This window comes from Electrona antarctica, assembly GCF_951216825.1.
Source record: "Electrona antarctica genome assembly, chromosome: 1".
Taxonomy (NCBI): domain Eukaryota; kingdom Metazoa; phylum Chordata; class Actinopteri; order Myctophiformes; family Myctophidae; genus Electrona; species Electrona antarctica.
Window position 1 is genome coordinate 15,239,665 of NC_136806.1, and position 12,465 is coordinate 15,252,129.

General features: G+C 45.4%; 1 protein-coding gene across 17 annotated transcripts in view; it reads left to right on the plus strand.

Moving 5' to 3' along the window:
- The window catches only part of mapk9 (mitogen-activated protein kinase 9), a 24,821-nt gene continuing 12,356 nt past the window's right edge, over positions 1-12,465 (plus strand). For all 17 annotated transcript variants that reach the window (XR_013790342.1, XR_013790343.1, XR_013790344.1 and 14 more), the window contains exons 1-4: positions 1-254; positions 7,941-8,087; positions 10,393-10,522; positions 11,465-11,523. Coding sequence is in view for 2 of the 17 variants with exons in the window: in XM_079505226.1 (XP_079361352.1) it covers positions 7,972-8,087; positions 10,393-10,522; positions 11,465-11,523 (305 nt within the window). In the remaining 15 variants the exon portion in view is untranslated. The remainder of the gene's footprint in view (positions 255-7,940; positions 8,088-10,392; positions 10,523-11,464; positions 11,524-12,465) is intronic.

The window sequence follows — 12,465 nt, forward strand, 5'->3', positions numbered from 1 at the left end:
CGCACCCTGTCCTGTCCATTTCAACCGTGCTGGACTCACTAGATCCAGGAAGCTCTAGCTTATTCTGCTCCTGCTCTCTGACAGCCTTGGCCTTGGAGAGGTTGTGTGTTCTCCTAAACTTTATTGATTCTTGGCTCCGATAGACTGAGACTGAGTGAGTGAGGGAAGGATACTTGTGGCGTTTCATCCTGTGTTTTTCACCGATGCATGGGAGTGTCCTCTGGGACTGCAGGGAGCAGCAGCGACGGGAGAAGGTAAGGTGTTCCAGCCGAACTGAAAGACCCCGGCTCCGGTCAGTCCAGTCCGTCCCCCCGGCAGCCGGGGTCCTTCAGTTCGGGCTGCCGAGTCCTCCTCCAACCGCGAGGGTGTCTGTCGGTGCCGGGTGGGTGGCCAGAAAGAACTGATCTACAAGCTAAACAACCTAGCTAGAGATAACGTAGCGACGCGACACGTTTAGCTTGTAGATCTTTTTTTTTGTTTTTTTGTCTGGCCAGACGTACAGAGAGAGTACGTCGTGCTTTCTTTGGAGTTCTGTTAAACAGTTACCGCATTGCCTTCCGACAGACAGACAGTAGGAAAGGAAAAGAGGGAGTGTTGTATTATAGTGTAGGCCTGACTCGGTGGTCGGTCAGGTTATAAATGTCAAATGAATGGTTTCTCTTTTAGACCGTTATGTCTTCTTGTCTAATGCGAAGTGGTTCGGTTTGTCTGGATCATGCCCCCCTAGATAGTCTAGAATCGCCATGCAACAACATGTCATCATAGACCCCGGTGAGAGCGATGACTTCATCCCTGTGTGTGTGTGTGTGTGTGTGTGTGTGTGTGAGTGAGAGAGAGAGTGTGTGAGAGAGACAGCCATGCTGCATTTGGAAGAAGAAAAAATATCACAAATTGTAATACTAATCAACAACAACAACATATTTGACATGACTTTTACATTGCTATAACCTCATCAATCAGTATGTTGTTATTATCTTACACTCCAAAATATGCACAACCTTAATGCCATCTGCACACACATGTACACATTTGATCACTTCTTGTGCTACCTATACCTATGTTCTGGTGGAGTCCATAGCGTTAAGGACTTGACCAGAGCTATGTTTCAATGCACATTATTGCAAAATCCTGTCACCATGTTGCCATGAATAGATCTTTACCACATTATAGCCTTTTTAAAGCTTGTTTATTGTTTATTTAAGGATACCCATCAGTTTTTGCCATGACAAAAGCTAGTCTTCCTGGTGTCTGACACAGACACACATTTTAACAAAGACATTACAATTAGAGATGCTCCGATAATCGGCCAGTGATCGGCCATATCGGCCAATATTCACTCTGATCGGTAATCAGCATTTACCCTATCTATGATCGGCAATTTACCCTATCTGGAGAAACTGATCTTTTACACCATTTAAGTGGTATAAATGTCAATCAGATATATAGTATAACATCATTTAGCATTTTTGTGACAGGCCTAAACATTCTCCCCTTCCTCCCCACACACAGGAACAGTTTTGACGTGGGTTTTGACATATAATCATTTTTGGAAATATTAAAATTTGCAACATTTCACAAGATCAGTATCGGTATCGGACCTATCGGTATCGGACAATCATGAGAAAAACAATCGGTGATCGGTATCGGTCCCAAACCTGATCGGAGCATCCCTAATTACAATTGTTCACAATCACTATAAACTAAAAATAGAAAATAAAAAGCAATAAAAGTAGTGCAATTAAAACTAAACAAAAATCACTTTTTGGGCAAGTGGGCATGACCTTTGGGCAAGTAGAACATGACCTGTACTTGCCCGACAGGCAAGTGCCTCTGAGACCTGCATGATGCTGCGTTCACATGGGCAGATGCAAAGATTCACAGCATATTTGTCTCTTTGCATCTGAAGTTGAAGTTATTTATACCTTTGTATCTTTTGCAGCAGCTACAAACGTTGGATTTGCATTGTAGCTTCACGTCGCTGCTGGCCTCCATTGAAAATGAATGCTAGACTGTAGCTTTGCATCTGCCTGTGTGAAGACATGACGTCGCGAGACATGGCCAAAGCATTTGCAGGGGGTCCCCAGCCTAAAAGGTTGAGAAGCCCTGGCCTAAAGCAGTGGTTCCCAAACGTTTTCATGTCAAGGACCCCCAAATTGACAGTTATTAGTCCCCACTGACCCCCATTTGAAAAGATATGCCAGGGACCCCCCATAAGAGAAGATTTTTACGGCTCTAGCAGTGATTCTCAACCAGTTAAATTTGAAGGACCCCCAGTTTGACATGCAATAGGCTACGGACCTCCATTTAATGGCATTTCTGGCATTTAAGGCTGCCTTGAAAATACACTTATTCTCTCAGGCTTATGGCATATAGTTTTTGATTGTTTGTTTGATTAATTTAACAGACCCATAAGGGTCCCTTTGGTTCCAAACTATCATTTAGCTGGGGACCCCCTGGAACTCCCTCAAGCCAGGACCCCTGGGGGTCCCCGGACCCCACGTGGAGAACCCCTGGCCTGAAGGATGTTTCCTGTTTCTCATCCTAGCTGCAGCATCATGCTCCATGTGGAGGATGTTGCTCGTCCATTTGGTGTGGTGTTGTTGTGAAGTGTGTCTCTGACTCCAGGCCATGGTGTGGACCGTGTGCTGCTGATTCTGAAAGCCCATCCAATGGGCTCTATGCACACGCCATTTTGGAAAGAACTTGGGCACCTCTCCTACTTCCTTAGTTCACAGGTGTTACCGCTGATACTAATGAAGGCACTGTTCCATTCTGGTCACACAGAGTCAGGGTGCTGCTTGTGCATGTTGGCTCACTGGAAACACTCTGCTACACCAGTGGGTCTCAAAGTGTCGGGCCGGGCAAGGCGCAGAGATACACGATTCCACGGCCCCGGGGGGAATTGGCGAAGTCGGGGAGGCGCGCTGTAAAGCTCGGCACGGGGTGCTGCTTGTGCATGTTGGCTCACTGTGCATGTTGGCTCACACTCTGCTACACCAGTGGGTCTCAAAGCGTCCTTGAGTGGGTTCCAAATGGCCCAAATCTTTCCATTTGTACACTCTCAGAGTTATTATGGGGGTCCTTGAAAAATAAAAAAGATTGAGAACCACTGCACACTAAATGGAACTTAGTATCATCAGCAACACCTGTGAAGGAAGTAGCGGCCCGGAAGTAGGAAGAGTTAATCTGTGTGCATAGAGCCCATTCTACAAAATGCCTTCTGGATATGTTTGTCTGGATATTTGATCTTTTTCTTGACGTCCGACTTCCCAGTAACCTATAGTAACTGGCAACATTGATGCGGCATCATAATACGTCTACATAATGCTGGCCATTGGCGACTGTCCAATGGAGTTGAGAGGTTTTGTCCAAAACTCTTTTTACTACTTCTCATTGGTTCACTATTTTTTTAATCAACACACAGACATAAAGGGTGTTGTTCAATAGCACTGATTTACGCAACAAAAAAAAATCAAAAACCTATAAAATTGAGTTACAGTACGTTTTAACAGCGGGCGAGCATCGGACGACACATCGCCCAATCGCCCGAAAAGATGAATTATTTGTATCTTTTCGGGAAACGTTGCTCTGCTCTGCCCACTTTTTGACCATCGCCTGTTCGCCTGCTCTCGCCGGTAGTCGCCGGGGGGTGGGGGGGGGTGGGGGAGTTCCAGACCCACAGGAACGCCTCCTAGGGGCCGGCCTGATTCCGGCGAGCCGCCCCGCGTCCGAAAGGTGAAAAAAGTGTTGTTTAGTATATCTGACCGCTTGTATTGACTGATGAAATATTTGCCATGTTGTGTGCAGTAATATAGAAAAGTGTGATGCATTGCGATGCATCGATCGTAGAATAGAATCGAATCAATACCTGGTGAATCGTAATCGAATTGAACTGTGAGGGAACTGGGAAGTGCACACATCTATAGGGCTAAATCACTGACTCACACAGAACAGAACCTCGACCACAACAGGCCAGTTTACAGAGGCTGTTTTACTGGTGCTCGGCGAGGACACAGCCTGCTAGATGTAGGGGTGAACGAGGGCGTTCTACTCGGCTCATCTTGATTCATAATGGGTTTAAATGAGAAAGCAAAGGGAGAGCAGCTTATACCCCCTCCCGCCCTCCGGACCTTGTTCCAAATCAATACAGTTTCTTCAGAATGGCCAGTGGCGATTAATGTGCTGCTCCCATTCCTCCCAAGTCTGTCTGTGTGCGTGTCAGTGGCGAAGCCAGAGCGGCCGTCTAGGATGGGCCTGGCCAGGAGCGCACATGCACGCGTCCGCACGTGCACGGAAATGTTTGTCTGGATGGATATATTGTTTTGTTGGGAGGGGAATGGGGATATTGGCTAAGATTTTTGCATCACTTGCTATGCATCCCTTTTGTTTCTCAACCAATGGTCCATTTACTACTAATACTTCCTATATGACCTTTTTCTTGACGTCCGACTAACTGACAACATTGATGCATCATCCTACGCCTACATAATACCTTCCTACATACTAAATGCAAGGTCAGGGTCCACATGCAATACCTTCACGGAACCACCAGTGGTCCACGGACCACCTGTTGAAAAGCCATGCTGTGGAATAGACGCTTGCCAAGGAGACATTACAGATTTAGGTTGTGATTCAATGTTCCCTTCGCGCTCTTGTGTGTGTGTGTGTGTGTGTGTGTGTGTGTGTGTGTGTGTGTGTGTGTGTGTGTGTGTGTGTGTGTGTGTGTGTGTGTGTGTGTGTGTGTGTGTGTGTGTGTGTGTGTGTGTGTGTGTGTGTGTGTGTGTGTGTGTGTGTGTGTGTGTGTGTGAGAGAAACGAAACATGAATTATTTTGGTTATTAACATAGACTGCTGCTACTCATTGTTTTAGTCGTGAATGCATTCTGCTAATTGTGATCATTTCATCTGATTGCACTTAATTTGTGTGTCGTTGCCGTCGTAATTCCTTCTGCATTGTGACTTGACAAACATGTGTTTTATCATTGTATAAATGTATATATCATGTATGAGCCTGAAAGGACGGAGGACTGAGAGGATGACGAAAAGAACAAAAGAATGGAAAGCTGAGGGGGGGGGGGGGGGGGATAGAGGATGGAAGTGTACTAGAGAGGAGTAAAGATGCAGTGAGACGGCCAGCTGGGCACACTGGGTGTGAGAGGAGAGGAGAGGAGAGGATAACAGAGGGAGAGGAGAGGAGAGGAGAGGAGAGGAGAGGAGAGGAGAGGAGAGGAGAGGAGAGGAGAAAGAACAGAGGAGGATGAAGGATTCATTTTTCATCTGAGTCATCTGGTGTGGTCATCACCACCTCCTCTACCATTTTCCTCCACAGGCGTGTGTGTGTGTGTGTGTGTGTGTGTGTGTGTGTGTGTGTGTGTGTGTGTGTGTGTGTGTGTGTGTGTGTGTGTGTGTGTGTGTGTGTGTGTGTGTGTGTGTGTGTGTGTGTGTGTGTGTGTGTGTGTGTGTGTGTGTGTGTGTGTGTGCGCGTGCGGACTCTTTATACATGGCTGGGCAAAACATTAGGGTACTACTGAATGTTACTTTGAACAATATTTGGCATTCACCATTCAGAGAGTCTCATGATTTCCCATAGACAACCAGCAATATGAAAATAGAAAATAAAAGCTCTGCAGGGGCGCTGGGGACCCTCTGGAACCCTGCCAAGGCCCGCTGTGGGTCCCCGGACCCCACTTTGAGAACCAATGCTTTACTTCACCGAGAACACACACACACACACACACACACACAGTCCCCTCTCCAGCTACAGCAAGAATTACAGCTATCCAGTTCCGACACTTAATAACATGGCCATTATCTCTGTAGTAATGTAGTAAGGCAGTATCTATCAGCATAAATTACCATGATCTGACGCACCTTGATTGATTCGGTATGTGTAATGTATGCACGGCCACGCGTCATCCACTTGATATATCATGCAATTACCACGTGTTGAAAATGTATGCAGAATGTTAGTGACTGCGTGTGAGCGACTGGCTACAGGCTGCTGCTCGGGAAGTCGTGGCTGTGTGTGCGTGCGTGCGTGCGTGGGTGTGTGCGTGCGTGTGTTAAGCCATTGGTTCCCAAAGTGGGGTCCGAGGGGGACCCCTAGGGGTCCTTGAGGGAGTTCCAGGGGGTCCCCAGCTAAATGATAGTTTGGAACCAAATGGACCCTTATGGGTATGTAACTCTGAGAGTGTACAAATGGAACCAAATGGACCCGTTAGTGTCCATTTGGTTCCATTTGTTTCCATTTGTCCATTTGTACACTCTCAGAGTTAAATAAACATTGATTTTACAATATAAATTGGGGTCCCAGAGATAGAAATGCCATTAAATGGGAGTCCATAGCCTGTTGCATATCAAACTGGGGTAAATAGTTGAAAAAAATCACTGCTAGAGCTGTAAAAATCTTCTCTTATGGGGGTCCCTGGCATATCTTTTCTAATGAGTGTCATTTTGGGGGTCCTTGACGTGAAAGAGTTTGGGAACCACTGTGTTGAGCAGCAGGCCCAGCAGAGTTTAGGCCTTTCTCAGTGTCTGTCCTTCACAACGTACATAATGGACACGCACGGGAGAACACTGACAGCTGTGAGAGTGTGAGTGACCTCGGTTCCAACGTCCAGCCCACATGTTTTCATCATCATCAGCTAAATGAACAAACCAGGGCCACAGCCGGCGTAATGCTGGATATGTTTTGGAGCGACGGGTTACGCTAAATTTGCCATCATCGGATGGCGTTGAAAATGAAAGTATGGAACGTCGTACTGACAGATGGCACCCATATTTGGCACTACTGTTAAGTGTGAATAGACGTGGCATTGAAGTGTGGGGCGCTGACAGTGTCTGTCAGCATTTCAAACCTTTTTTAGAAGCTTGCTTGTGCAACAAAATGTTTTCCTGAGAATGCACTGCCGGGGCTCGCGATGTGCTGTGACTTGTTGTGCTTAAATTCTGCCGGTGTTATCATCCTTGTAAAAAACGTTGTGTTTCAAGTTCAACTGCAGTGCTGTCGATTTTATGGGTTCGATTTAATTGATTGAACATTTTGTACTGTTTGTAGAATGGGTACATTTCAACAAAAGTACAGGTCTATACAAACCAGCTAAGAGGATAAAACCAGAAAAACCACTAAGACTTGTTTACGTCAGGGTCCTCCATTTTCAATTCATTAGAACAATTTTAAAGACGTACAAATATACACTTCTATGCAAAAAAAGAAATAGAAGGGTGGTGGGGGGTAGGGGATTTCACTTTTTTACAGGGGCCAGTTTTGAATTGCAGCCGCCCGTAAGTGGTTTTGATTAAGGAGTTTAGGGATGCACATTTCTCTACGGCTGTTGGTATTGACCATCTGTGGCTGTTGGTAGGGCGTTAATTTAGTCCCTTGTTTGAGCCTAATCTGGGTTGCACGTGGTTTGTTGAACTCCCTCTGGTGTTGTGATTGTGGACTTTGTTTACATTAAGGAAGTATTTTGACAAGAAAGTGGGTATCTTAGTGGTGTAGTGTATCGTGTTGTCAAGTGATGCAAATAGCCTGAATCCTGCATCTTTAGACTCACTAAATTGAAAAAGGACGCAATCATGAGGGGGAGGGGGAGGTCCTCGGATGCAATACTGAACTCTGTACTGTATTCTAATGTCGTTGAAGTAGGACTCATAAAATGTCCCTGGCTGGGACCCATCTAAAAGACCACCCCTGGGTCCCATTACATTAAAAACCTCACTGCCAAACTATCATTCCAAACTGTCATGCAGGCTTCACCCGTGCATGTTGTGTTGTGTTCTCCACTGCCTTGCAGACAGAGTTTCACCCGTGCATGTTGTGTTGTGTTCTCCACTGCCTTGCAGACAGAGTTTCACCCGTGCATGTTGTGTTGTGTTCTCCACTGCCTTGCAGACAGAGTTTCACCCGCGCGTGTTGTGTTGTGTTCTCCTCCCTTTCAGACAGAGCCTCTGATCCTGACTGTGTGGCAGGATGAGTGAGGCGGAGGGTCAGTTCTACAGCGTCCAGGTGGGGGACTCCACCTTCACCGTGCTGAAGAGATACCAGCAGCTCCGCGCCATCGGCTCCGGGGCCCAAGGAATCGTCTGGTGAGTGTTACAAGTAGACATGGAACATGACAGGATTCCTGGAAATATGGGTTTGAAAAAAATATTTGGATATGCACTGTTTTTGGCTATTCATTTAATAAAAACAACATTTTCAAAGCTGAGATGAGGATCAGTGTCAACAAATCTGAGCCCATGGTTCTCAGCAGGAAACTGGTGGTTTGTGCAGTCCGCGTAGGGAATGAGGCAGGTGAAGGAGTTCAAGTATATCAGGGTTCACGAGTGAGGGGAGGACGGAGAAGGAGATCAGCCGAAGAATCGGAGCGGCAGGGGCCGTATTGCAGTCGCTGTACCGCACTGTTGTGATGAAAATAGAGCTGAGCCAGAAGGCAAAGCTCTCTGTCTACCGAGCAATCTTCGTTCCTACTCTCACCTATGGTCATGAAGTGTGGGTCATGACCGAAAGAATAGAATACAAGCGGCCGAAATGAGTTTTCTTCGACGGGTGGCTGGCATCTACCTTAGAGATAGGGTGAGAAGTTCAGTGACCCAAGAGAGACTCGGAGTAGAGTCGCTGCTTCTTCGCCTGGAAAGGAGACAGCTTAGGTGGTTCGGGCATCTGGTTAGGATGCCTCTCGGGCATCTCCCTAGGGAGGTCCTCGAGGCACCTCGCACTGGGAGGAGAGTGGAGACCCCGGGGCAGACCAAGGCCTGGAAGGTCTGGAAATTGGGTTAAATATTCTGGAAAAGTTGTTGAAAAGTTTTGGAAATTTGGTACAAATGTGTGGGAACCGTGTATTTAGAAATTGGATATATACAGTATATGTTTGAGGAGAGCAATTCAGTGCTTCTGTTGTCACTGACTTCAAGGTCAATGCCAAGGCGCTTTACATTTGCTGACAAAATAGTCATTTATTCAGAAATTGTACCAGACAGACTATGGCCTCAGTTACATGCACAAAATGTATTCAGAATGATTCCGAACAGAGATTCATACCCAACTGTTTACATGGAACCTGAATACAAGTATTCCTATTCCTCAATTGTTTACATGACCAAAGCATTCATTCGGAATATAACTTTGGACTACAGAGATGGTCAATTACCCATAACCGTTATCCCTTAAGAAATGAAAAAACGACAAATACTAACAGCTATTATCTGATAAAATACATTTTGAGCAGTCCCTGCAACCACAAGCGACATCCACCCAAAACTAATAGCGCATAAATGTCTCCAAATGGCCATCCCTGCTTGGACACATGGGCATAAAGCACTATAGTCTACTAAGGGCAGACATGTGTAAAATAATACATGTATTCCAAACTCCCAGTAGCATTCGGAATAAAGTGCTTATATGGTGATCTATACCGATTCAAACGGTATATACCACCCCTCCAGACCCGAATGAAAATTCATTCGGAATGGGATATTCTATTCCAATTGAGGTGTTTACATGAGCATTTTTATTCTCATGACTGGAATGAATCCATTCATTCCGAATGAATGTCTGCATGTAAATGTGGCCTGTGAGTCTTTGACCTGTGGCCCAGCCAGGTACTTCCCTGTCAATCGGGTTGTTCCACAATCCACACTGATTTTAGGGAGTTTTTCCAAAATCCCCCTGCATCCGAATGCTATCCGAGTGGCTAAAACCATTGTGAATCATATTGACTGTACAGTTGGGTGCCACCGATATTGTCCCTTATCATTTGACCCATTTAGGCCTGACCTCAAAATTTAAAAAAATCCTTCTAAATAAATATTTTCACGATTCTTCAAAAATAGCAGACCTACAAGCTCGTAGCGCGCCACTCGGTGGCGCGCTATGAGCTTGTAGATCTGCTATTTTTCAATAGCTAAATTATAACATAATGTTTAAAACACCAAAAGGGGTTCCCGCCCAAAATGGGTTAACTGTCCTTTTGCGCAGATCACGCAAACCTCAGCAAAAAGAAAAGGACAATACCGATGGCCTCCAACTGTAGGTTTTTACTTCTCAATGGGGTTTGATTGCATGCTGCAGTGCATCTGATGAGATCACCGCAGCGGGTATGTTATTGCCTGTTGTGCAACACCTCCAGAGGCTACACATAAACACTAGGAATTCATCCTATAGCCCAGTGTTATAAAACGCAACCCTCGCTCAGCTTTTCCTTCTTATACATGAAGAAAGACAGGAAACTCAAGGGCACCTTGAGTTCCCTACTCTTTTAAAAGATAAAACGCATAAACCAGAGGCAGCTAGCTGTAGGATGTGGATCTATTTTCCTCTTCATTATCTTATCATTCCGCTCGGTTTCCTCTCCCCTCTCTGTGTCTGTGTCCCCATGCCTCTCCCCTCCAGTTCCGCTCTAGATTCCGTTCTAGGTATACCGGTGGCGGTGAAAAAGCTGTGTCGGCCGTTTCAGAACCAGACGCATGCTAAGCGGGCCTACAGGGAGCTGGTGCTGCTCAAATGTGTCAACCACAAAAATGTAAGGAGCCTTTTCTGCTTGTTTAAGGCATTGTGAATAATGTCCAATACAGGCGGTGTTGCCAGATGGGAAATGTTGAATTATCATAGTGGAGGTCATATTTGAAAGAACACTATCGTACACAGCCAAAAATATAAATATAAATATATATGGAAATTATTTATTGGGAATAGCCCCTTGAGATGAATCATCTCGTTTGCAAGGGGATCCAGAGATTACAAAATATCTAATTTCACCAAAAAAGAATCATTATTTAGTGTTAGAGAAAACCATGTTTGAGACTCCTACGAGACAAGAACGCATCACATGCAGTATGCTGCGTGGAAGCAGGCAACTTCCTGGATCTTACACAAATAAAAGTCTGAAACTGGACTGGAAAGACAGATCTAGGGTCAGATTTACTGATTTCCTGACTTATTTTGAAAATCCAAACAGGATCCCAAATCAGCAGCCAGGTTATTTAGTAAATTCACACTTTTTTGTGATATGGAATTATTGATCCTACACCGTACAGAGGTTAAAAGTATCGTAACAAATACGATAATTTTCGTATATCTGGCAACACTGAATACAGATCTTCAAGATAAGAAAGCAGATATGCATCTCATCTCAATTACTTAGACATTTGACAGTGAACACAACCATCAGTCAAAAGCAAATCTTACACAAGCTGATTCTGAAGACAATGTAGGCAACAATGACATAACAATCCTAAAAGAATGATCTCAATATCCTGGCCAATTTACATGGTCCTTTAGTCGGGACAACAAAGGTTTATTAAAATAGACAAATGGATGGGCTGATTTGAGGAAAGAGAGAGTGTCAGCTTGCCGCATTTCAAATATAATTTCCAGAACCCAGGCCACTTCGCTTTCACCCCACAGTCTGCTGCCTCTCCATTGTGGACTAATGGTCTGTCGCTCTCTCTGCCCTCCCACCCAGATCATCCGTCTCATCAATGTCTTCACGCCCCAGAAGTCTCTGGAAGAGTTCCAGGACCTGTGAGTAGCAGTAATGTGTCCTTGTGCACCGGCTTCCAATGCTATCAACCGATAATCACTATATGTCACTTATCACTCCAATGCAATCGAGCCAGCAGGCTCGCCTGAGCCTACTGGCTGCGATTAGGACACAAGGAAGTGAAGAAACCAACTTAACGTGGCCGGTTAAGACTGATATGAGGTTAGGGGACTTGCATGGCCGGTTAAGACTGATATGAGGTTAGGGGACTTCCGTGGCCGGTTAAGACTGATATGAGGTTAGGGGACTTGCATGGCCGGTTAAGACTGATATGAGGTTAGGGGACTTACTTGGTCGATTAAGACTGAGGTTAGGGTTAGATTTAGGGTTACGGTTAGTAATAGTCGGACAACGTGACCAACGCCACCACGTCGGATGTCTCAGTGTTTCCTAATCGCAGCCAGTAGGCTCCAGGCGAGCCTGATGGCTTGATTGCATTTGAGTGATAAGTAACCTACTGGTGATTATCGGTTGATTTTCATTAGAATCCGGTACCCTGTGCCTTCTTTCCGATATCCCTTCCATCTTAATCTGTCCGGTCTCTGTGGTAACTCTCTCTTTCCCATCTCTCTACCTTCAGTCTGCTATCTCTCTCTGCCCCCTGTCTCTGATATCTGTCTCTGTCCTCTTTCTCCAGTAACTCTCTGTTCCGTCTATGTTTTTTTGAGGGTCTCCAATGCATGGCTTTCATCATGAAATTTCATCATGTGGCAGCCAAGTCTATGGACGTTTGTTTAGACCCTAATTATAAATTCCCCGTCGCGGGCCAAGTCTATGGACTTTAATGTGTGTTTTTGGGCAGTAAGTGACAACGTAAGATGTCGTCTCGCTGATATAAATACATCTTGTAATACATTTAATTAAATCTTTCACGGACATGAGAACAAAAACATGCCTCCCAAAAATCTGGTCTCCAGCCCCCT